The sequence below is a fragment of the Mustela erminea genome, chromosome 8 (assembly GCF_009829155.1).
Source record: "Mustela erminea isolate mMusErm1 chromosome 8, mMusErm1.Pri, whole genome shotgun sequence".
NCBI lineage: Eukaryota > Metazoa > Chordata > Mammalia > Carnivora > Mustelidae > Mustela > Mustela erminea.
This window is the reverse complement of record NC_045621.1, coordinates 18,039,065-18,062,313: the sequence shown is the minus strand read 5'-3', so window position 1 is coordinate 18,062,313 and position 23,249 is coordinate 18,039,065. Positions and strand designations below refer to the sequence as shown.

Below are 23,249 nucleotides of genomic sequence, written 5' to 3'. Positions count from 1 at the left end.
ATTCCAAGAGGTTAGGGACCATATCTATCTTATTCACCACAGTTAACACTAGCACCTAGCGAAATGTACCTAGCAGATTCTCAAAAAAGATTTTTGAAATTAATTAATTAATTAATTAATTAAACATTAAATAAATAAAGTCAGGAATGGCTATATAGAAAGATTATGTAACATCTTCTGAATGCTGCTACTAATTCAGTAATATAAAATTAAATGTGAACCTGGTTCCAAAAAATGAGCAAATTTTTAAAAAATTTAGATAAGAAAAAAACATCTCTAGACCCTAGAGTAGCTGCCCTGAAACTGATCACAGATGCATGAAAACGGATGGGCCAAAATCATCAGAACTTCCCAGCTGACCTGTAGATTCACGAGTCACTGAACTTTAGAGTGGTTTGGTGTTGCATTGTTGTAGCAATAACTAATAGTACACTCCTTGAAAGTAAAAATAAATAAATAAATAAAATAATAATAATAATAATAATAATAATAATTACCAGCAAAACACACCTGAAAATGCAAACATGGTTCATCTTTATTGAAATGGAAAATATACTTGAATTATCTGATTTCTCTTTAACTTCAGACAAACACCTTCCTTACATTCTCATGACTGGGGCTGAGCAGGCCTGGGTAGGATACACTCAGAAAACAGACATGAAGGAGACCAGCAGGCCCAGCACCATAGCAGTCGATGTCATCTTTACAGCACCGTTTGAGCCCCAGTATTTCTCACAGACATCATCCAGGACCGAGAGCACAGCCTCCATGGTCTCCTCGCAGGTGGCCTGAATCTGAGATGCTGGCAGAATAAATCCGTATGTGCCATTGTCCCTCAGCTCAAACGTGTATGAGAAGGGGATCCCAATGTCCCGAGCCCAGTCTCTTGAAGACCCTGATGTGGTATCTACAACCGAAAGCATGAAGGTAGAGGTAGAAATTGTACTGGGAAAGGACAAGTTTCTATGGCTATGTCAGGGAATAAAGTTCCAATGCAAGAACATGAGTAAATTTTTTCATATGAAGGATTCCTGGGTAGCTGTCTTCTCCCTTTCATTGATTGGAAGCCCCACAGGGCAGGAATTATATCTCATTTAGACTCTCTGTATCCCCTCACCACCTCCCTGAATATCTAGCGTTATGCTTGGCACATAGCAGAAGTTTGGTTAAAGTTTCCTGCTGAATCAAAGACTAGACAACCTAGTTTTACAAGGCAAGTGAACGGACATATAAGGGAACAGAAGGAAAATGAGCAACAGGGAAAATATTATGCAAATATTATCCAGGTGGTCCTCAGGTGGATGGAGGAGGTGGTGGCTGCGGATGGGGGAGGCTGTGCACTATCCTTTTAACTAAAGTCTTTTCTGTGTTAGATCCTTTCTCCAGGCCCCACCTGCTTTGCTTTCTCAGCCTGATGGGTCCTCTGAGAACTGAATCAACTGACCAAGGGTCGCTGGAAAACGTCCTTCCTGTACACTCCTGTGCCTTCTCACTTGCCAGCTCTTTTTAACTGAAGCCAGAGGGAGTTCTGGTCTGAGCCAGGGTATTAATTTTTTCTTTTAGCTCACACCTTATCCCTAGAGAGCATAATTCTGGACTTGTACAGACTCCCTTTTATCCTTGGTCATTTTGATTTGTATAACTTCCTGTTGACCCCAGGAACTCTTCCGTCCCTCTCCAGCCCACTCCACTCCCCAAAGTCCACTGGCTTCTTTTGTGCCTTAGATACTATTGAAGAGGAAAAAAAAAAAAAAAAACCTACTTACATAAAATATCTGCACTCGATCCAACTCTATAATTGGTTCCATGCTTTTTTTTCAATGCATTTGCTGCCTTCTGTCCAACTTGGATCTGTAGGTGGGAAATGCAGAGACAGATATCTGGTGTTAAAAATAAATCCAACAATCCAGAGGGTTGGGTATTTTGTCCAAATCCATCTCCGGAGTTCCAGACCATCTTTCTAACTTCCCATTGGACCTCTATACCTAGATAGCCTTCTGGTACTTTAAACTCAACACGCTCACACCCATTTTCATCATTCCCCCACTAATAAAGCTATTCTGATTTCCAATTTCTGGCTTATCATGCTCCTCCAAACACACGTAAAATCCTGCAGTCACCTTTGAATCTCCTTCTTTCAAATGGTTACCAAGTTGTATTATCCTATTTTAGTCTCATTACCTCTGAAATGAACTATTGTCATCTTCGAGTAAGTTTCCCTTCCTCTCACCAATCCTTATCCCAATCGAGCTCTGGATTCCAGGGGAACTTGGGTGGAGTAGAACTATGATCATGATCCTGCTGAAAAGCCTTATTCTTAATTGCCCACTGAATTAATCCCAAGCCTCTCAGTTTCACATTCACAGACCCTTTACGATATGGCCTTAACCTACCTTTCCAACACCATATTCTTTATATCCTACCCTAGATCATAGTCACACTCAAGTTTTCCCACTGTTTCCCAGACATGCCCCTTTCCTCAGACTCTGACCTTTTCTCCAGATATTCCCTCTACCTGGCATACCTTACCTCTTTTCTCTGCATGTTGAAATTCTATCCAACCTCAAAAGAATTTTTCCAATGCGGACTCTTCCATGGGGCCTTTCCTCATCACCTCAACTAAATCCCCTCTCTCCCTGCCCCTCCCACCTTGGCCCTTTGTTCATACTTCTAACTCCCTTCTTATTTTTCCTTATAGGTATTTAATACTTATCTCTTATAGGCTTCTAGAATTTCAGAGCCGGAAGCTACACCCTTCCCTAATCTACCACCATGTCACCTGACTACACTGGAAATTTCTCAGAACTGAATGATTTCTAATGTCTCAGCCTTGCTCTCTGAAAACCTTTTCCTGAGATCAGAACCACTAACAAGGAGAGATCCAAGTGTATTGCTGTGTTTATTAACCTTCTGATAAATTTTTTCATACATCCTTTCAACAGTCTTTCAATAGTCTCCTCTAAATATTCCCAACCCAGACTCTCTATTACTTCCCCTTCAATTTTACACAACCACCGCCAAAGCCTCCTTGACCACTTCCTGCCTGGACTGTGATCCATCTTTGCTTTCTCCACCCTTAGGGCAGTCTGACTGCTCTTACAGGTGCATCAGCTCCCCTGACTTCTGACTAGTGATGAATCCAACTTTAAAGCTTCTTGGTCCTGCATTGTCCTGCATCGCCCTGCATTGTCCAGCTGAATCTTGGGGTATAGCAGAGTGGTGCTTGGGCAGAGTAGGGATAGGTATGATGAAGTTCAAAAGGAAGAGTAGAAAAGGGTATAAGTGGTGGTAAGTCATATACAGTAGCTGTGAGCAGTATCCTTAGGGCACTTGGGACTTTCTGAGTGTGGCAGAGATGAAAGAAAAAGCATTCAACTGAACATATTTTCAAGAGCTTTGCCTCCTCTTTACTCACTATTGAGAATTCTGTCATGGGCCATTCACCTTCCTTCTCTCCTCCTGAAAAAAGGGTTCTAAGTCTGGCTTAGTCCCTGGGCTCATGTTGTCCAGAATGACGTCATGGGTAGGAAGGGCTTGAGGAGTGCATGAAATCAAGCTGGTTTGAGTCTTTTACACTGCAAAAATGTATACGAGCTGTTTGTAGATAGAAGAGAAAATGATGGTAAGAAGGAGAAGAGGATCAGAAAGAAGATATCTGGAGAGAGAAATTCTGCGAAGGAGATAAAAATGAAGAGTGAAGGGAAAAGACCAGGGGTAGTTGCTATCCATGAGCAAAATGAAGAGCGTGAGGCAGGGAGGGGCAAAGAGTTGCTAGGATTTACCAGCTACACTTCCTTTTGAAGTTCTTTCAAAGTCTGGTAGAGACATGAATTGCTTTTAATTATTTTTAATTCCCATATGTTTCTCAATTTCTCTTAATGAAACTCCATGCTAACTGGTCCATGTGGGACCTTAACTTTTACTTGGGTTATATGCACCAGCTCCAGCCTGCAATTTCCTTCCAAATGGCTCTTGCATTTTTTTTCTCTTCTGCAGTTCAGCCCACAACTGGGCTGAACTTTCTTTCTTTTCTTTCTTCTGATTGCCAGCCTTTACTTACTTTATCCTATGTAATTCCTTTCCCTCACATCCTGTTGGATGGGAAACATTCTTTCTAGGTTCCTCTTCTTTATTGTTATAAGAAATTTTGATTTTTTTCAGTGATTCCATTAGCAATTACTACAGAGAAGTTGATAGGAGTAGGAAGTATCAGGTATATAAGAAGTATACAGTTGTGACCATAGCTTGTAGACTCGGTCCTTTCCAAGAAGACACAACAAAATCCAGAGACTCTGACTTCTATCCCTAAGGGTGGACCTCCTGATTATTCTTCCCTCTCCTTTTGACACTATACTGTAGGGCCATCGAAAGCCAATTTCTCTGCTGCCCTTCTTCTCAGCCCAAAGGAATGTTAGTCAAAATAATAAAAATCCCTTTGCCAGTAGTACATAATTTACATTTCTCAAGACCTTGAGCCTCCTGAATAACTCCCAGAGAGTTTCCTATAGGCATATATTCACAGGGAGGCACACAAAAAGGTTGATGAGGACCCTGGCATGTGTGTAGGAGGAAGGAGCTTGGGATAGGATCGAGAAGTTGATAGGGGAAGAGTTCAAATGGAAAGAATGTCAACATTTAAAACATTAGAATTTTTATAGCTATTCTAATTTCCAGAGCAATTTAGAACAGGGCTATATATAGTTATGTTTCCCCTACATAGTGATTGCCAAGTTGTCTATCATGCGGTATACTATTAATCATGATTTCTACAAATTTTTGGTTTTGTAAATATATAAAGATTAATTACTAGTCTCTGGTAGTTGTAAATAATACCAAAAATGGAGATCTCCTTCAACAGTTGGCTTGATTCTGTGTCTTTTGTGCACTCTATCAAAGCTTACTCATAAGAACCTATAACCACTGTTAGCTAGCTTCAGTGAGATTGACACAAGGTGGCAAAATTTTCACACTGTCTTTTTTATTGAAAAGTCTTGGAGATGAATGTTTATGCTAACTCTTCAGCACCTCAGACTGTAAGAAATGCAGAACTGAAGTACCCTTTCTCAATTCAATGTGCTCATTTCTGCATACGATTCTAAAGGTTTCTCATTAATTTCCACCTTTTGAGTTACCTTCCAGTCGTGGCAATGTTAGTACCACAGGTCTCTCCTGCCCTTTTGCCTCCTTTAGTTGTGGTCAGAGTGCTGTAAGCAGAAAACCAATGGCACAAGACTCTCTCATATTTGAATACAAACTTTGCAAAATGGTCATATAGTATCTGTTTTCCTGAGCCAAGAAGAGAACAGAATTTAAAAAAAAAAAATACCAGGGGTTACAGGCTGCTTTTTTTCTGTTGGTGGAAGGCCTGGCCCATTAAAGATCTACAATGGCTTGTCTATGGTGGTTCATTTGTATTTGTCACAGATCCCTTTGACCAGAAGGTAGGACATCTACAATACCATAGGAACAGGGAAATAAAACAGGTTCTGCGCTTTTCAACTCAAATTTCTGTTTCTGCAGTTTCCTTTAATGAGGAAATTTCTAGAGCTCAGGAATAGGAGGAAATAGAACATAGTGATCTGGTCATCAAAGTTGATAGGTGCTCCAAGAAGTAGTATGCCCTTTCTAAGCAGAGAGGCAGTATGAGGAGACTGAATAAATGTAGCCTCTGGAGTTGAAGACATGAGTTCCAACCTGGGCTCTAACAATCACTCTCGATTGTTAACTCAAGGTCTCAATGTTCACATCTCCAAAGTGAGCTTATTGTATCGTCATCGGGTCAGATGAGATAATGGTCCTAAAATCCCTTTATAAATTGCAAAGTGCTAAGCAAATGTTAGTTCTTGCCACACCTTGCAAAAAGGTCACATAGTACAAGTGTCTGAAAACACTGCAAGAAAGATTTTGGGGTACTACCGGAGGTACTTGATTGTTGGGGGATGGGGTCCCTTCAGCAAAGACAGATATCGGTTTTTCTTTTTGTGCCCAGACATGTGTTCTCCAGGTCATGTTCCAGCAGGAGAAGGACAGGACAGGTAAGAGAATCGGAAGGTCCACAAGCCTCTACCTCCTCAAGAACAGAGTGAGCTTAGCCTCCATCCATCCCAACATTTGTTGATAATGAGGGGCTTGTTCTAAATAATAAAAAAAATGAGCAGAGAATAACAAGTGTTGATGAGCAAGTGGGGGAAATTGGAATGCTTGTGCGTTGTTAGTCGGAATAAAAAATGGTGAAGCCACTATAGAAAACATTATGATTCTCCCTCCAAAAATTAAAAACAGAACTGTCATATGATCCATCAATTCTACTTCTGGTTATATCCTCCCAAATTTGAAAGTGGGATCTCAAAGAGATCTTTGTATACCTGTGTTCTTAGAAGCATTATCTGCAGTAGCTCACAGGTGGAAACAATTCAAATACACATGGACAGACGAATGGATAAAGAAAAGTGAGACATACATATGATGAAATATTATTAAGACATAAAAAGGAAGGGAATTCTGATATATAATACAACATGAATGAACCTTGAGGACATTATGCTAAATGAAAGAATCCAGTCACAAAAAGATAGATACTGTATGTTTCCATTTGTACGAGGCATAAAACTCACAGAAAGTGAAAGTAGAATGGTGGTCTACAGAAGCAACAGGGACGGAGAGTTGCTTTTAGTGGGTATTGAGTGTCCACTGTGCAAGATGAAACAGTTTTGAAGATTAGTTGCACAATAATGTGAACATACGTAACACTTCTGAACTGTCCACTTAAAAATGGTGAAGATGATAAAATTTAGGTTATGCAAATTTTGCAGTACTTAAACATAGGAAAAATACTGTTTTTAAAAAGATAACAAATATTCCAACAATTCTAAATTTACCCTTCCTTTGATTTGTGTCTGCTGTCCATAAGTGCAAGAAAGGGCAAAGAGACCAGTCCTTTTCAGCAACTGTGCCCGGTGCTTGCCTAAGCACAGCTTCAGAGGACCCGGATGTAACAAAATGCACTTTCCCTGCCGGGGCTTGGGCTTTGCTGGCACTTCCCCTTACACATATCCCTAAGCAAATACTAGAAGCAGAGTTTAGAAGAAAATAAAGCATTGTGTTTAGCAGAGAAGAGAGCAGATATTATTTAGCCATGTTATTTTAGATATGCCATATTCCACTAACAGCTGGCAAGTTCTTTAAAGCACGGTTCAAAAGCTATAATTGCTGAACGGAGCTTCAAGAGAATTTACAGAAATGAAAGCACATTCCTGCAGATTATTAACATAATCGTCTCATTTATATTATAGACGAATACCTAAGATGTCTCCCAACTTGACACTTTACGAAACAGGTAGTTAATTAATGTAGGTAAAGCAGCATTTAACCTGAAGCCTTCCCAGCAGGTGTCTGGCAAGGTGCAAAAAGCAGAAGAAAGAAAATAAGGAAGAGCAGAGAGAACAAAAGCAGGGCTGGAGCCAAAATCTTGAAAATGGAAACCAGGGAAAGGAAAGCCAGGGTCCCACGGAGGCTTTTGTAAAGCCCCTGGTGCTATGGTCTTACCAGCTCTTCATGGTTACTGGACTTATTTTTAGTGTAGCCATAAGGTGTGAGAATGAGCTGCCCGTAAGAGTGCATGGTCAGGAAACACACAATGCTCTCCTTCTTGCTCTCTACAAAGCTGGAAACAGCCTTAGTCTCTGGTTCCGATACTGGTCCTGTCCCACAGAATGTTAAATCGTGGCAGTCTTTCGAGGCACCGATACCTGGAATACACAGAGAACCAGAAAGAAGTGAACATGATACCTAGTTTAGAACGGACTGAGGGCAAGGAGTCACCCTTGCTCAGAGCAACCTGTGCATGGAACTGGGGCTTGCCCCGGCTTGTCTAAGTTAGTTCTGGCTAAATTAGTGAACGGGGATAGTCATTCAAGGACGAGCTCGGACAGGCAGGAGGGCTGACATTCAGATTTAGAGACGACCTCCATGCTTCCGTGGCTCACAAAGGAAGATGCAGAATGAAATGGTGTTTTCAGTAATCTTTTACTACTGAAATAGATGTTTGGAATTCAGTTCTTGGGTTCCGAGGTCAGGCTAAGTCTCTCTCACTGTCCTACTGGCTTCTGTGTCATTCGAGCTATTTTGCAAGGACACAGTAGTCTGTTCTAAGTGATGATAATAAGGACTGCCAGCTGAGCACCGTACACCCCCTGGGCACCTGGGCACAGTGGTTAGCCCCTCCTCTGTGGCAACTCATCAAATTCCCACAACTACCTACTACTGATTGGATGCTAGGACTACGGCCCACATTTTAAATAAGAGAAACCTAAAGCAGAAAGATGAAGCAATTTTTCCAAGACCACACAGCCGCCAAGTCTGAATTTTTACCCTTACCATCTGGTTTTTAATCAGATTGCTCTTAACCATTTCTACCTCCTTATTTGCTTCTGATTCACAGGGCATGTTAAGATTCAGAAACAAGAACATGCCTTAAGGAGAAGGAAATGTTTGCCTTATTTACTCCTGCCTCCCTGCTATAAAAATAATCTGCAAGGATAATTCTCTGATTTTTTTCTTTTCTTTATGAAAATTCATATATTTAAAAATAAAGTGATAGATTTCAAACATATTCCCTTTGACCTAGGTCTTCTTTGCCCTTGTTTAGCCAATTCCACTTGAAAAGGGTCCTGCACTTGAGTGTTGCTGTTTCTTACTGCATAGATAATGTCATCCCTTAGGGTGAAAACGCTGGTCAAGAAGTCCAGAGAGCTGTGCAAAATTAGGTGTTTATTTTTGAAAATTATATCTCTAGTAATTCATCTCTGTCCTAGCTTCTCTTCTCCATTTTTTGCTCATCAAGTCGTCAACTAAATGTGTACTTACTACACCAGGCCACATTGAAATTTCGATTGAGATCTGTCCCAAAACATGTGCCGTTATTATGGGATGAACGGGATTTCCTCCAAAGCCGGTCCTGCAACAGAGGAACATAGAAATGCTGCTGTTCTAGGGTCTTATAAATCACAGTGTTGGTGATAAGTGGATGGCCCTGGAACATAAAAAAAAATAGTCCATAGGATTGTCTGGGAAAACTTGCCTTTCACATAACAAAGCTCGTGCGTATATTTTTTAGTCTCACAGATGGACCAGCAACACCAAAACAGGAACATCTGTCCAACCCCAGTGTACCTACATGTACACCATCAAACTGGAGCGAGTATGGCCTTTTCCTCATGAGCAGATTAGCAGTGCATGGTGGACGTGATCTGCTTAATCAGGGAAAGCTTCAGAGAGTCATTTTTTATGTCCAAGTGATATAGGATGAAAGGTAAATAGCTTGGCAGATGGAAAGAGCCCGTTCCAGGTGTATCAGTGATGGTCTCTGCACATTTCTGGAAGCAGAAGACTGATGAGTGGAGATGAGCATAAAGACAAGTTTCTCCAGACAAGCTTGGAGGGAAGAATTTGATTCACACCCGAGCCAAAAGGCTGCTGCAGGAGAAGGGTTCCCAGGAACCACTTTTGGGAGAGCAAAAAGGAAAAGGGAGGAATGGATACTCTCTAGAACCAGGGGGTCTTGTTTGTGAAGTGATCTGTTTTCAAGACACTTTTAGAGAGGAAATTTTCTTTCTTTTTTTTTTTTTTTAAGATTTTTTGTTTGTTTGTTTGTTTGTTTGAGAGATAGAGAGAAAGAGAGCAAGCATTAGTAGGGGAGGAACGGGGAGGGGGCGGGAGGGGGAGAACCAGGCAGTCCATATTTTAACAAGCCCCCCCACCAGGTGATTCTGATGCAAAATACAGCTTGAGAACCACTACCATAACAAATTGGACAGCTGAGAAGCAGGCAAGCCTCTGAGCAAGGAGCCAGATGCACAGGGCTCTATCCCAGGACCTTGGGATCATGACCTGAGCCAAAGGTAGATCCTTAAACCACTGAGCCACCCACGTAAACCAAGAGACAGTTTCCTATTAACTAAAAAACTTCAGAGATGTTTTCCCCCCTGTATAAATGATCACAGTGGAAAATGAAAGTTGGGTTGGAATTTATACACCATTTGTGCCCCTCGTGCTTCAAAACTGGTGGTTACAGGGTAGTATATGAATTTCATACCAATCTGAGAGGCAGTCCACAAACTTGAAGGAGGTGGACTTGGAGAAAAGTTAAGGCTGGCTGCGAAACTGGGAATATGTCAAAAACAAACAAACATAAAAACATGTGCTGGATTTCAACTCTAACAGGGCCTCCACTTTCTCCATCCTAAACTTGATGTAGATTTTTGGCTTAACAATACTGAGTTAATTTTTATTCCAGATGGGGTTTCTTTCTTTACTTGGCCACAAACATTTCTGTTTCTACAGTGACTAAGGTCAGAAAAATGTACCGGAGTCAAGATCTAGTTCATGGACTCATCCCACAACCACACTTGATGTACTCACAGTCGTCCAAGTATAGACATAACCATCGATGTTAAGAACGGGAAGCACATAAAAGTCCAGGTTTCTAAGGAGTCTTCCTATCCGTGGGTTGTCTTTATAGTTTTGTAGAATCTGGAAATTTAAGAGAGAAACATTTGAAATGCTCCTGGGAGAGGTCTTTTTTCAATTTTCTAATAATTTCAAGGTAATTATAAGAGGTGATTGCACACGGAACATTTACCTTCTTGCCCTCCAATCCTGCCTCAGCTGTCCAAAATGCAAATTCCGGTTCTCCTCCCCCCAAACCCCCACCGCCCCCATTCACTGGGTCTAATGTGGTGGGTGAGGTGAAGCCCCAGAATTTGCATTTCTAACAAGTTCCTTGTTATGGCAATGCTATTGGTCTAGGAACCACACTTTGAGAACTGCTCTTTGTGGGTTTCTTTCTGTTGTGGTTTCTGAAAAAACTAACATAAAAAGTATCTTATAAGATATAGCTAATACATAACAATTAACTGAGCTAGGTATTTTCCACATGCTGAGTCTCTTCATCTACGCGACAGACCCTCTAAAGAGGCCATTCCAAGCTCCTTCTGCAGGTGAAAAACTAGGGGTCCTGGAGTTAGAAAATTTGCTCAAGACTCTCTGAAAAACACAGACCGTGCTTTCTAAATAGCTAAGATTTGACAGGTATTTTGTTGGGCAGTTAACCATTATAAGAAACCTAAGGACACTTACTTCTTTCACAAACCATTGGCAAAAAGCTGGGGCAATCCATTCTCTGGCATGGATTCCACAGTCCATCCAAATGATCTTCTTGTGGTTAGCAGACGGTTGGCTGATCTGGAGGAGACATCCATGCTCTATTACCAAATAACTGCTTATAATCATAAACTTTAAATCTTTAAGCAGATTTCAGGTTTTTTTTATTCCCCTACAGGTCCTTTCTTCCTCCACTCTGTGATTCCAAGAATGAGGCAGGGATGGTGGGAGACACACCGTTCACTATCCACTCCTGGTCAGCCCAATCTTTCCTTTCTCCCTGTGCCATTCTTGTGCAGCAGTTCAGCTCTCTCCAGGGAGAAGGATCCACTCCTCTTTCAACCTGGCAAGTATGGATTCTCTTTGATGGGTAAAAGGTCGTGAACACTTCCAAGTTTGTCACAGTCACATCTGTTTTGAATGTAAATGACCTGGACTCCAGCCATTCATTGAAAGCCAATGGAAGCTGGGCTGATGAAGGCTCTACCTATTTATCAGTGAGAAATTTACAAATTGGGATAAAGACAAGACTGGATCCATCATATTCAAGGAGATTTTTCCTTAGAGTCTAATCCATTTTCCTAATCCAGTCAGCATATTTCCTAATCTACCTTTTACCTCCATTCCCTCTTATGATTACCCTTTTTATAAGTATGTGTATTTGATTGTATATCTACCTTTATTGCTTCCTTATTATATACCAGTTCTACTCTTCCTGATTATATACCGATTCTACTCTTTAAAATGTGCCTGTAGGCAGAGGATGTTTAGATATCTCTTTTGGCTGGCTCAGCTCTGAGTTTGATGGCCTACTGAAAATTAGGCAGGTAGGCACCCCATGCTTAACATATTAGGCAATCATTCACTCAGCTCCTGGGTAAATTCGATTTCAGAGGCAATAGTTGTAGTTCTAGATAACTCTCAAATTTGGGAACATGTTTTGTAAATTAACATGTCCACAATAAGTGGTAAGAGGGGAGTGAACTAAGTAATTAAGGGAATTCCCAGCCTTCTCACTCACCTTTAAATAATACATGGGCCGGGTCTCATAGGTCATTCCTAGGAAATGTTGTGTCACCACTCCACTGTACTTCTCAGTTATCTGGACCATCCACTGATAGATCTGAAAGAGCCAGGAAGGACTGTGGCTATCAATAAGAAAATAGTTTGCTTGCCTCTAATTAAGATAACTGCTTCTCTCATTAAGATACTGAACTCTGGACTATTTGTTCTGCATTGCGACTGTGTGCTAAACAAAGTACAGGACTAAACCAATGAACTATGCTCACCTCCTCCCATTTTCTGTTGAACTTTTCAAATAAGTTATTGAGGATTAATAGTTTCAATAATCCACTGATAACACTTCAAAAACATCATATCCTTCAAATGGCCACACACCTCTGGACTTGGACCCAATAATGGGTACCCAATCATGCCAGCAGTTTCAGGTCACACTGATTTGGGTGAATACTTTTGGATCCCAACAGTATCCATTGCTAATGCCTATAGATCCAAGATTAGAGAAGAGTTGGATATGCCCTTCATAGAGCATGCCAATAGAAGTTTCTATATCAATCCCAAATTAGTCATTTGGATTCATTTGAGGAGACCTGAATTGTTGTTGAATTAATTAAAAGTCTTACACCATGCTTGGAAAGGAAGAGTCTTATACATTCACCTGGAAGTCTATAATGTGGGGTTCTGTAATGACGAACAGACTGAGGGAATTCGCAAACATAAGATAGTCATCAACACATGACAGGATAGTCCCACACTGAGTTTCTGTATAGTTGAAATAGCTATACAGTAAGTTATGGCAAATAACCATAATTGACTTGAGATAATAAATATTCTATTTAAAAACTATAGTATCTCAATTGGCATTCATCTTAACAGATTAAGCACATTAATATAACAGGAATAATATGTCAGTGGAGTATTTTTGATTCAGTTCTGTCAAAGGAGGAGAACGACAACTTCTCACATGGGTGTTGTGCATGCTTCATGATGGGCTGACTCAGATGAAGGTGTCAAAAGCCCTGGGAAAGCTACAAACAGCAGGGCAAGAGTAGCAATTATTTATCTGCTGTTTAATCAGAAGTAGTGTAGTGTATTCTATTTGCAGTCACAGAAAACCTGCAAGATCAGTACTGACTTCCTGTTTCACAGGTGAGGAAACCAAAGACTAAAGAGGTAAGTGTCTTGGTCAAGGTCACAGGGCAAGTGGTCAAGCCAGGTGTGATCTATCTCCCATACGGGAGCTTAAGCTTTCCATGGGCCTTCCTGGATCTTGTTCAAATTTTTAGAATCTTTAGCACTTGGGGGTGATAGCTACAAAAGAATGTGTCAATTCATTCTTTCATTCTTTAAAAAAATTATGGAAAATAATAATATACTCCCAAATGCTGAGAGAATAAACGGTAAACCTATTTGGAAAGCAACTTGAACATTCATATAAAAATTTAGACGTGCTTAACCTTTAACCCAAAGATTCTATGTTTAGAAATTTATACTTCAAAAAAAGCTTTGCATGAAGTCACACGCACACTTCACAAATATGCATGTATAGTAGCTAATTTTTTACAATATCCAGTTTCAAAAATAACCAAATTCATCTTAGTAACAATATGAGTATTTCTTTAAGAGAAATTTCCCCCTTTAAGAACTACTGCCTGCTTCCTTTGTACCCTACAAGAAATACCACATTTTCAGGTAAATGTGATTGACTCACAAGGCTTTTCCATCCCAAGTCCCACAGGCCTTGCCCTGCTTAAACTGGCTAACAAGCTGACAAACAAGAATAAGGGTTAATTTTAGTCCATGTTCACAGGAGCAAAACTGGCTAGGCGGTTCTTTTCTTTTAATTTCTACTTATTTACCTTTTTATTTCATATGAAAGGATATATATCTTCAGCCAAAAGATGATTTTCTGCAATCCCTTGAACTCAGTGCACAGGCAAATCTCTACCTCATATTTTGAGATTCTCTAACCTATGGATATTAACAGTGAACCATCCCTCACCCATCCTAAAGTAGGCTGTGGCCACCACCAAACTCCATGTGTCCTTGCTCACCTCTTCCATGGGGTGATATTTGGTATAGGAATAGGTGTCCAGGCTCCTCCATGGGCTCACTGTCTCTTCCAAAACCCCCCGCCTGGTTTGTGCTAGGGATCTGCAGAAGAAAGTCAGACTCAAATCAGTGAAGAAACTAGAATACAATGAGGATTGGAAAGCTAATGAAAAGGTGGTAGAAAGCACTGTGAACAGGCTTTGGAGGAGAAAAGCCAGTGTTAAGAGTCTTCTCATTGTGACTTACTGACTGTGAGAACTGGGGCAATAATTGTATTGCTCCAAATGGTAGTTTCTTCATCAATAGAGTGAGGTTAGGACAGCCATTCCAATCTTGCAGGGAAGCTGGGTAATTCAGTGAGATGTTATAGATAAACATACTTTTAAATTTGTAAAAGAAATAATAGCTAAGACTTATTGAACTGAAATGTGTTACAAGACACTCACACAATTTAAATCTCATTTACTTCTCTTGAAAACTCTGAGATAGGTACTCCTACTATCCCCATTACAGAGATGAAGAAATCGAGTCACAGGGAAAATGTTATTGGGGTTGACAATAACTGACAATAATGGACAACCTGATTGAAGAGCCTGCAATATTTTTAAAATTAATTTTAAAACATTATTGAAGTATGAATATATATAACATTGTATGTTAAACAATGTTATATCAGTTACAGATATACAATACAGATTCAACAATATTATGCATTTTTTAGTGCTCATGATGACAAGTGTACTTTCAATTCCTTTTATCTATTTTACACATCTCCCCTTTCACCATTCAAATGGATCACTTTGTTCTTTGTAATTAAGTCTGTTTTTGTGTTTGTCTCTTTTTCTCTTCGCTCATTTGGTTTAAATTATTTTTTTTAAAGATTTTGGTTTATTTCTTAAATTCTGTATGAGTGAAATCTCATGGTATTTATCTTTCTCTGTCTGATCTATTTCACTTTACATTATACCCTCTAAGTCCATTCATGTTGTTGCAAATCGCAAGATCCCATTCTTTATTGTGGCCGAGTAATATACTATATGAATATATAGAGAGAGAAAATATATATAGAGAGAATATTCTTCTACTGTTACTATCCCACACCATGGTCAAACATTTGTTAGATTCAATGAACTGACATTGACAGACACATCTTTATTTCCCAAGGTCCAAACTTTACATTAGGGCTCACTCTTGGTGTTGCACATTCTATGGATTTAAACAAATGTGTAATGATATTTATCCACCATCGTAGTATCATAGAGCACAGTCTCACCGTCCTAAAAATCCTGTATGCTCTTCCTATTTATCCTTGCCCCCTCCCAATCACTGACAACCAATGAAAATTTTTTTTCTCCATTGTTTTTGCCCTTTCCAGAATGTCAAGTAGCTGAAATCATACAGTATGTAGCCTTTCAGACTGGCTTCTTTTCTTAGTAACATGCATTTAACTTCTCTCCATGTCTTTTCATGGCTTAATAGCTCATTTCTTTTTAGAGTTGTATATTTCATTATCTGGAAGTACCACAGTTTATTTATCCTTTCATTCACTAAAGGGCATCTTTCTTAATTGCTTAATTGCCAATTATAAATAAAGATACTACAAACATCTGTGCGCAGGGCTTTGTGTGGATATAAGTTGCCAGCCAGTTCATTTGGGCAAAGACCAAGAAACCTCACTACTGGATCATGTGGTAAAAGTATGTTTAGTTTTATAAGAAACTACCTTCCAAGAAACTGTCTTCCCAAGTGGCTGGACCATTCTGTATCCCCACCAGCAATGTATGAGAGTTCCTGTTGCTCCACTTCCTTACCAGAATTTGGTGTTGACACTGTTTTGGATTTGGGCCATTTAATAGGGTATAGTGGTGCCTCACTGTTTTCACTTGCAGTTCCCTAATAACATATGATGTTGAACATCTTTTTGTAGGCATACTTGCCATTGGCATATCTTTGTTGGTGTGGTATACGTTCTGGGAGTTTTCCCATTTTTGACTCAAGTTGTTTATTTTCTTACTATTGAATTTTAAGAGTTCTTTGTTTATTTGAAACAACAGTCCTCCATCAGATGCATCTTTTGCAAGTATTTTCTCCCAGCTTTTGGCTTGTCTTCTCATTCTCTTGACATCATCTTTTGCAGAGCAGACGTTTTTAATTTTAATGAAATCCAAGCTATTAATTATTCCTTTTGTGGATTGCATTTGTGGTGTTATATTTAAAAATCACTGCCATATCCAAAATCATCTAGGTTTTCTTCTATATTATCATTTTATTTTCATTGTTCCAAAATTCATTTGTTTATGCACCCCACTCAGTTCTCCATGCAATATGTGGCCTCTTTAATACCCACACCACAAGGCTAACCCATCTCCCTTCTCTCCTCCCCTCCAAAACTCTCAGTTTGTTTCTGAGTCCACAGTGTCTCATGATTTGTCTCCCTCTCCAATTTCCCCAACTCACTTCTCCTCTCCAACTCACAGTGTCCTCCATGTTATTCCTTATGTTCCACAAGTAAATGAAACCATATGATAATTGACTCTCTCTGTTTGACTTATCTCACTCAGCATTATCTCTTCCAGTCCTGTCCATGTTGATACAAAAGTTGGGTATTCATCCTTTCGGATGGAGGCATAGTACTCCATTGTACATATGGACCATATCTTCTTGATCCACTCATCTGTTGAAGGGCATCTTGGTTCTTTCCACAGTTTGGCAACTGCAGCCATTGCCACTATGAACATTGGGGTACAGATGGCCCTTCTTTTCATTACATCTGTACCTTTGGGGTAAATACCCAGTAGTGGAATTGTATAGTCATAGGGTAGCTCTATTTTTAGTATCTTAAGGAATCTCCACACTGTTTTCCAAAGTGGCTGCACCAACTTGCATTCCCACCAACTGTGTAAGAGGGTTCCCCTTTCTCCACATCATCTCCCAACACATGTTGTTTCCTGTCTTGTTAATTTTGGCCATTCTAACGGGCATAAGGTGGTATCTAAATGCAGTTTTGATTTGAATCTCCCTGGTGGCTAATGATGATGAACATTTTTTCATGTGTCTGTTAGCCATTTGTATGTCTTCTTTGGAGAAGTGTCTGTTCATGTCTTCTGCCCATTTTTTGACGTGATTATCTGTTTTGTATGTGTTGAGTTTGAGGACTTCTTTATAGATCTTGGATATCAGCCCATTGTCTGTAGTGTCATTTGTGAATATCATCTCCCATTCTGTGGGTTCCCTCTTTGTTTTGTTGACTGTTTCCTTTGCTGTGCAGAAGTTTTTGATCTTGATGAAGTCCCAAAAGTTCATTTTTGCTTTTGTTTCCTTTGCCTTTGGAGACATTATCTTAAAAGAAGTTGCTGTGGCCGATGTCAAAGAGGTTACTGCTTATGTTCTTCTCTAGGATTTTGATAGATTCCTGGCTCACATTGAGGTCTTTTATCCATTTGGAGTTTATCTTTGTGTATGTTGTAAAGAGAATGGTCAAGTTTCATTCTTCTATACATAGCTGTCTAATTTTCCCAGGACCATTAATTGAAGACACTGTCTTTTTTTCCACTATATATTTTTTCCTGCTTTGTCAAAGATTATTTGACCATAGAGTTGAGGGTCCATATCTGGGCTCTCTACTCTGTTCCACTAGTCTATGTGTCTGTTTTTGTGCCAGTACCATGCTGTCTTGGTGATCACAGCTTTGGACCTGACAGATTCTCTGGAAAATTCTACCAAACACTCAAAAAAGAAATAACACCTATTCTCCTGAAGCTGCTTCAAAAAATAGAAACAGAAGGAAAACTTCCAGACTCTTTTTATGAAGCCAGAATTACCCTGATCCCCAAACCAGGCAAAGACCCCACCAAAAAAGAGAATTTCAGACCAATATCCCTGATGAATATGAATGCTAAGATTCTCAACAAGATCCTAGATAATAGGGTCCAACAGTACATTAAAAAGATTATCCACCATGACCAGGTGGGATTTAACCCTGGTATGCAAGAGAGGTTCAACATTCGCAAATCAATCAATGTGATAGAACAAATCAATAAGAGAAGAGAGAATAATCACATGGTCCTCTCAATTGATGCAGAAAAAGCATTTAACAAGATACAGTCAGGAAATATTCCTTCTGTTTCCATCTTCTGATAGAGATTGTAGAGAATTAGTGTAATTTCTTCTTTAAGTGTTTGATAGAATTCATCAAAGACCCCATCTGGGCCTGATGCTTTCTTTTTTGGAAAGTTATTAATTATTAATACAGTTTCTTTAATAGATATAGGTCTATTCAGATTGTCTACTTATTGTTTATCTTTTGACAGTTTATTTTATTTATTTATCTATTTATTTATTTAGAGTGGAAGGAAGGGGTAGAGGGAGAGGGAGAGAGAAACTTAAGCAGACTCTGCACTGAGTGTGGAGATCTCACAACCCTGAGATAGACCTGAGCCCAAACCAAGAGTTGGACATTCAACTGACTATGTCACCCAGGTGCCCCAACAAACAGTTTAAAAAAACTATTCAGTTCCTCTCCTCTATAGCAGATATTGTGCCAGTACTTAAGAGAACACTTTAATGCACATTATATAATTTACTCTCATTACAATGGGCGAAGTGTCATCATCCATATTTTATAAATAAGAAAACTGAGGCCAAGAGCAATAAAGTAACTTGCAAATAGTCACAGAGTCAGTAAGTCACACAGCGAGGACCCTCTCTGTAAGCCACACGAACGTTTGATGAATGTTTTAGTCTCCTAGCTAAAATCTTTATTTAGGCAAGAAACAGGATTATATTTTCATTATGAACACATACCAGCTGATAATTCATTTACCCAACAAATATGTATGGAGTGATTACCATGCTAATAGCAGTAGGATCTGAGCCTTTGAGAAGCTGAAGTGTGAACTTCTGGATCGTGATCTCTCATTGCAAAGATATACGTCAGAGATTGAATTAGTTAATGTTTCAGTGACTTTTTGTGTGTGTGTGTGTGTGTGTGTGTGTGTGAGTGTATATTTACTGTTTTTTATTTTTTATTTTTTTAAATTTCTTTTCAGTGTTCCAGAACACTGAAACAATTCATTGTTTCACACAAACAATTCATTGTTTATGTACCACACCCAGTGCTCCATGCAATACATGCCCTCCTTAGTACACACCACCAGGCTTACCCAACCTCCCACGCCTCACCCCTCCAAAACCTTCAGATTGTTCTCAGTGTCCACAGTCCTCATGGTTCATCTCCCCCTCCAATTTCCCCCAACTCTCTTCAATGACTTTTATCTATTTTCTCATTTTTCTCCCTGAACATTTGTGGTATTATATCTGCTCTTTCCCTAAAACTTTATTTCTTTATCTGTAAAATGGGAATAAGAATACCTTCCCAAAAGTTTCTTATAAAGATTAATAAATAAATTTGATCAATTTAATAAATAAATTTAATAAATTAAATGTAATCCATGTTACAGTGAGCACAACTCTGACACCTAGTTAAGGCTTAATAAGTGTTAAGACACACTAGTAGTTCAAAACAAAGCAAAACAAAATGCTATTTAGGTGCAATAGTTTCAAAAATGAAAATTGTATGGAGAATAATTTATCCACCTACCTGGTATTGTCTTTAAACAATACCAAACCATAAAATATTTTGATAGAATTAATTAAAACTCAAGTTCCATTCATAGTTACATAACTCCAGGAACTGGATTGACTAAATTTTAATTTTTTAGTCTGGTTCATTTAGCACCATATACCACAATTACCTGCTGTAACAGAATCAATTTCCCTACACAATTCTATGACTTTAAACTTGGAACTATACTTATTATTTTTAATTGTTACTAATATATATAAGAATAGCTAATATTAATAAGAATTGTTATTCTCAATGAGTTCTTTACCCTCAAAACTGTAAATGTTTTATTACACTGCTGAATGAATTTTACCTTATTTACTTTGTGCAAATGAATATCTCATGAGATAAGATTGCCTAAATAATCAGTTAAAATAATGAAAATGAATTTTAGAAGGAGATTAAAAGAAGCAAATGTAATTAAAATTATAATAGTTGAGGAGCAATATGCTTCTCCATGTTATTCAGGGATTTGTTTTTAATACATATCATTCATTTGATTTTTTTTGTTAAATAAGCAAGACTGCTTCGTTCAGAGTGAGCAATTCTAATATAAAATACATATACTGGTAGAAGCAATACATTGAAGCTGACTGACAAAACACATTATCATTTATAAAGAAAATATGTATAACCATTGGTGTGTTTCAATTAATAAAAATTCAATCTACACATAAATTTTCAGAAGCACAGTTAATGTCTTTATCAAATAATCAGAAAATATATGTATTTTATGATACCAGTTAACCTTTATTGAGCACTATATACTAGGCACTGATAAAAGCATTTATATTATCATCTTATTTAACCCATTCAGCAACCCAAGAGGTTGGTACTCTTGGTACTGTATAAAAAATCAGTAATAGATAATAGCAGTAGAAAAGTAGATTTCGTTCTTACAGACCTTAAAATCCACTTAATGGACTAGAAACAAATACATGAAAAGCAAAATAATTCAGCCATTACATAATAAGGCATGAAGTCTGATAAGAAAATTGCCTGACTGACTACTAATTAAATGGTACACTAAGTATATTGATGACAAGGGATGGAGAATTCCTAACTCAAGCATAGTCAGTGATAACAACCAGTGTTGTCCTAGTAATTATGCATGCCAGCACTGTTCAAAGAACTTGATATATATACACTTATTTAACCCTGACAAAAAAACCTTATGGTAAATTACCCCAGGTTGTTGATTTGTTCTGAAGATTTTGTTACATAGGCTAAATTATGCTTTTATTATACCCTAGAGAATCAGCATAAAATATTTATTAGCCCATTTAAAAAACTGTCTGGTTTTGATTCAGACTATGAAGAAAGCAAAATAAGTATCAGCATTATAAAGAAACTAGAAAACAATTCAGCATTATAAAGAAACTAGAAAACAATTTCAGTACTTTTTCAGAAAGGAGAGAGGACAGGGGTGCCTGGGTGGCTCAGTGGCTTAACCCTCAGAAAGCAGGGTTAAGCCTCTGCCTTCAGCTCAGGTCGTGATCCCAGTGACTTGCTCAGCAGGGAGCCTGCTTCCCCCACCCCCCTCTGCCTGTCTCTCTGCCTACTTGTGATCTCTCTCTCTCTCTCTGTCAAATAATAAATAAAATCTTAAAAAAGAAAGAAAGGAAGGAAGGAAGAAGGAAAGAAAGAAAGAAAGAATTTTTAAAAGAGAGAGAGAGAGGAGAAGAAATGAAGTAACTGAGAAGGATATCTTTTCAGCCCTCGCTCAATCCGTCCTCGCCCTGGCTGTCCTGCCCGTCCAGTCCAATCCAGAAATGAGATCATCAGAGAGGCTTTCACGACACTTTTGGGACAGAGATGGTGGCTTTCAGAGTGGCCCTGTTCCATCCTTCACACAGTTCAGCAAATGTTTGGGTCTTTATTTATCATATTTATCATAGTTTTCTACACACAAAGCTGGGCTGGTCCCAGTGAATTCCTGTTTCAGTAGGGTTGGTATTCCCTGGCAATTCCATAATATAGAATGGAAGAAATTAAAGGTAACTGGATACCATCAAGAACCAACATTTGGGTTTTCCCCCAGCTAATGTCTGCCAAATGTGTAAGTACCTTGTTGCCTAGGCCCAGTCAGCACTGAAAGACTAGGACAATGTAATATGCCAAAAAAAGGAAAAAGAACAAGAAGGAGGAAGGGGGGGGAGGAAGAGGAGGAGAGGGCGAAGAAGGAGAAGAACTGTATGGTATCTGAGTGAAAACTTCTGTTCTTAAGAAAGTTTATCATTTTTACATGAGATTAAACACAATACTTAAACCTCAGAAACCCAAATACTTAGTTCAAGCAATGTTGAAACCATATACTTAGAAAAGGCAATTCTTTGTTTCTAGGCAATTTCTTGGGTAATGCATAATGCATGTGGAGAGGGAGGAAAAGCTGGCTAATCCCCCAAATTATCACCAGTCTCATCTCACCAATCAAACGAAAAGATTATTGTACTTTGTGTATTCTTTTTGAATAGGAATTCATAAAATGTTTAACAAAGAAAGTGATCCTTTGGGGTACATTATTAATAAATATTGTAGATCTAAGATTGTCTAGTGGAGTTTTGATTGGAATGTATAAAAAGGCAAGAATCTAATGAATACTGAGGCAAATTTTGTATTTTCAATACTTCGTAAGGCTACAGTTATATGAATATTTCATGACAGTAATGTATTTTCAAACTTTTTTTTTCCTTCTTACAAAATTAGCATACACTTATCGTGGAAAATTTAGAAAGTACGGAGAGGAGAAAAACAAAAAAGAGAAGAAGGAAAAATCTTCAATAATCCCACTTCCCTGAATCCCCTGTTGATATTCTGGCATATTTCTCATCAATCTTTTATCTGTGCGTATTTTTTTCTTGAACACGGTGCAGATTATATCTATATATAGTTTTGTATTCTACTCCTTTGTTTTGCATGATATCCTACCAGAAGCATTTCCTCTAACCAATGAAAACTTTTTATGAATATTATTTTCAATGACTGCATAATATTTGACAGTAGGTATATATTACATAATATCATTTATTTAAATATGTCATCTATGCTGGCTCTTAAATCTATTTCCCCTTTTGGTTTTTTGCTCTTGTAAATAATTCTGGAGTTAACGACTTTTTGCATAAATCTTTGTGCTCATTTCTGGTTATTTCCTTGAGCTACATTCCAGGAAGAAGAAATAGTAGGTCAAAGATGTGAGTATTTTCAAGGCATTTGGTTCATATTGCTAAATCCCAAGTGATTCTGCAGATTTACACTTTTATTGGGAGTGTGCAGTATATAGAAGAGTCCACCTCTCTAAATGCTCAAAATAAATATTACAAGTCTTGCAATCTTTCTTAATCATAGGTTTTCTAGACTATTATTACACCATAGGTAATGAATAGAGTATCAAAAT

General features: G+C 38.5%; 1 protein-coding gene across 6 annotated transcripts in view; it reads right to left on the bottom strand.

Annotated features, from left to right (window-relative positions):
- Positions 1 to 513: 513 nt before the first annotated feature.
- CPO (carboxypeptidase O) overlaps positions 514 to 23,249 on the bottom strand; it is a 55,425-nt gene continuing 32,689 nt past the window's right edge. For all 6 annotated transcript variants that reach the window (XM_032354567.1, XM_032354568.1, XM_032354565.1 and 3 more), the window contains 8 exons: positions 14,235 to 14,334; positions 12,182 to 12,283; positions 11,137 to 11,241; positions 10,420 to 10,530; positions 8,866 to 8,956; positions 7,546 to 7,748; positions 1,767 to 1,851; positions 514 to 907 (listed from right to left, as the gene is read on the bottom strand). In XM_032354567.1, the coding sequence (XP_032210458.1) occupies positions 645 to 907; positions 1,767 to 1,851; positions 7,546 to 7,748; positions 8,866 to 8,956; positions 10,420 to 10,530; positions 11,137 to 11,241; positions 12,182 to 12,283; positions 14,235 to 14,334 (1,060 nt within the window). In that variant the 3' untranslated portion in view covers positions 514 to 644. The remainder of the gene's footprint in view (positions 908 to 1,766; positions 1,852 to 7,545; positions 7,749 to 8,865; positions 8,957 to 10,419; positions 10,531 to 11,136; positions 11,242 to 12,181; positions 12,284 to 14,234; positions 14,335 to 23,249) is intronic.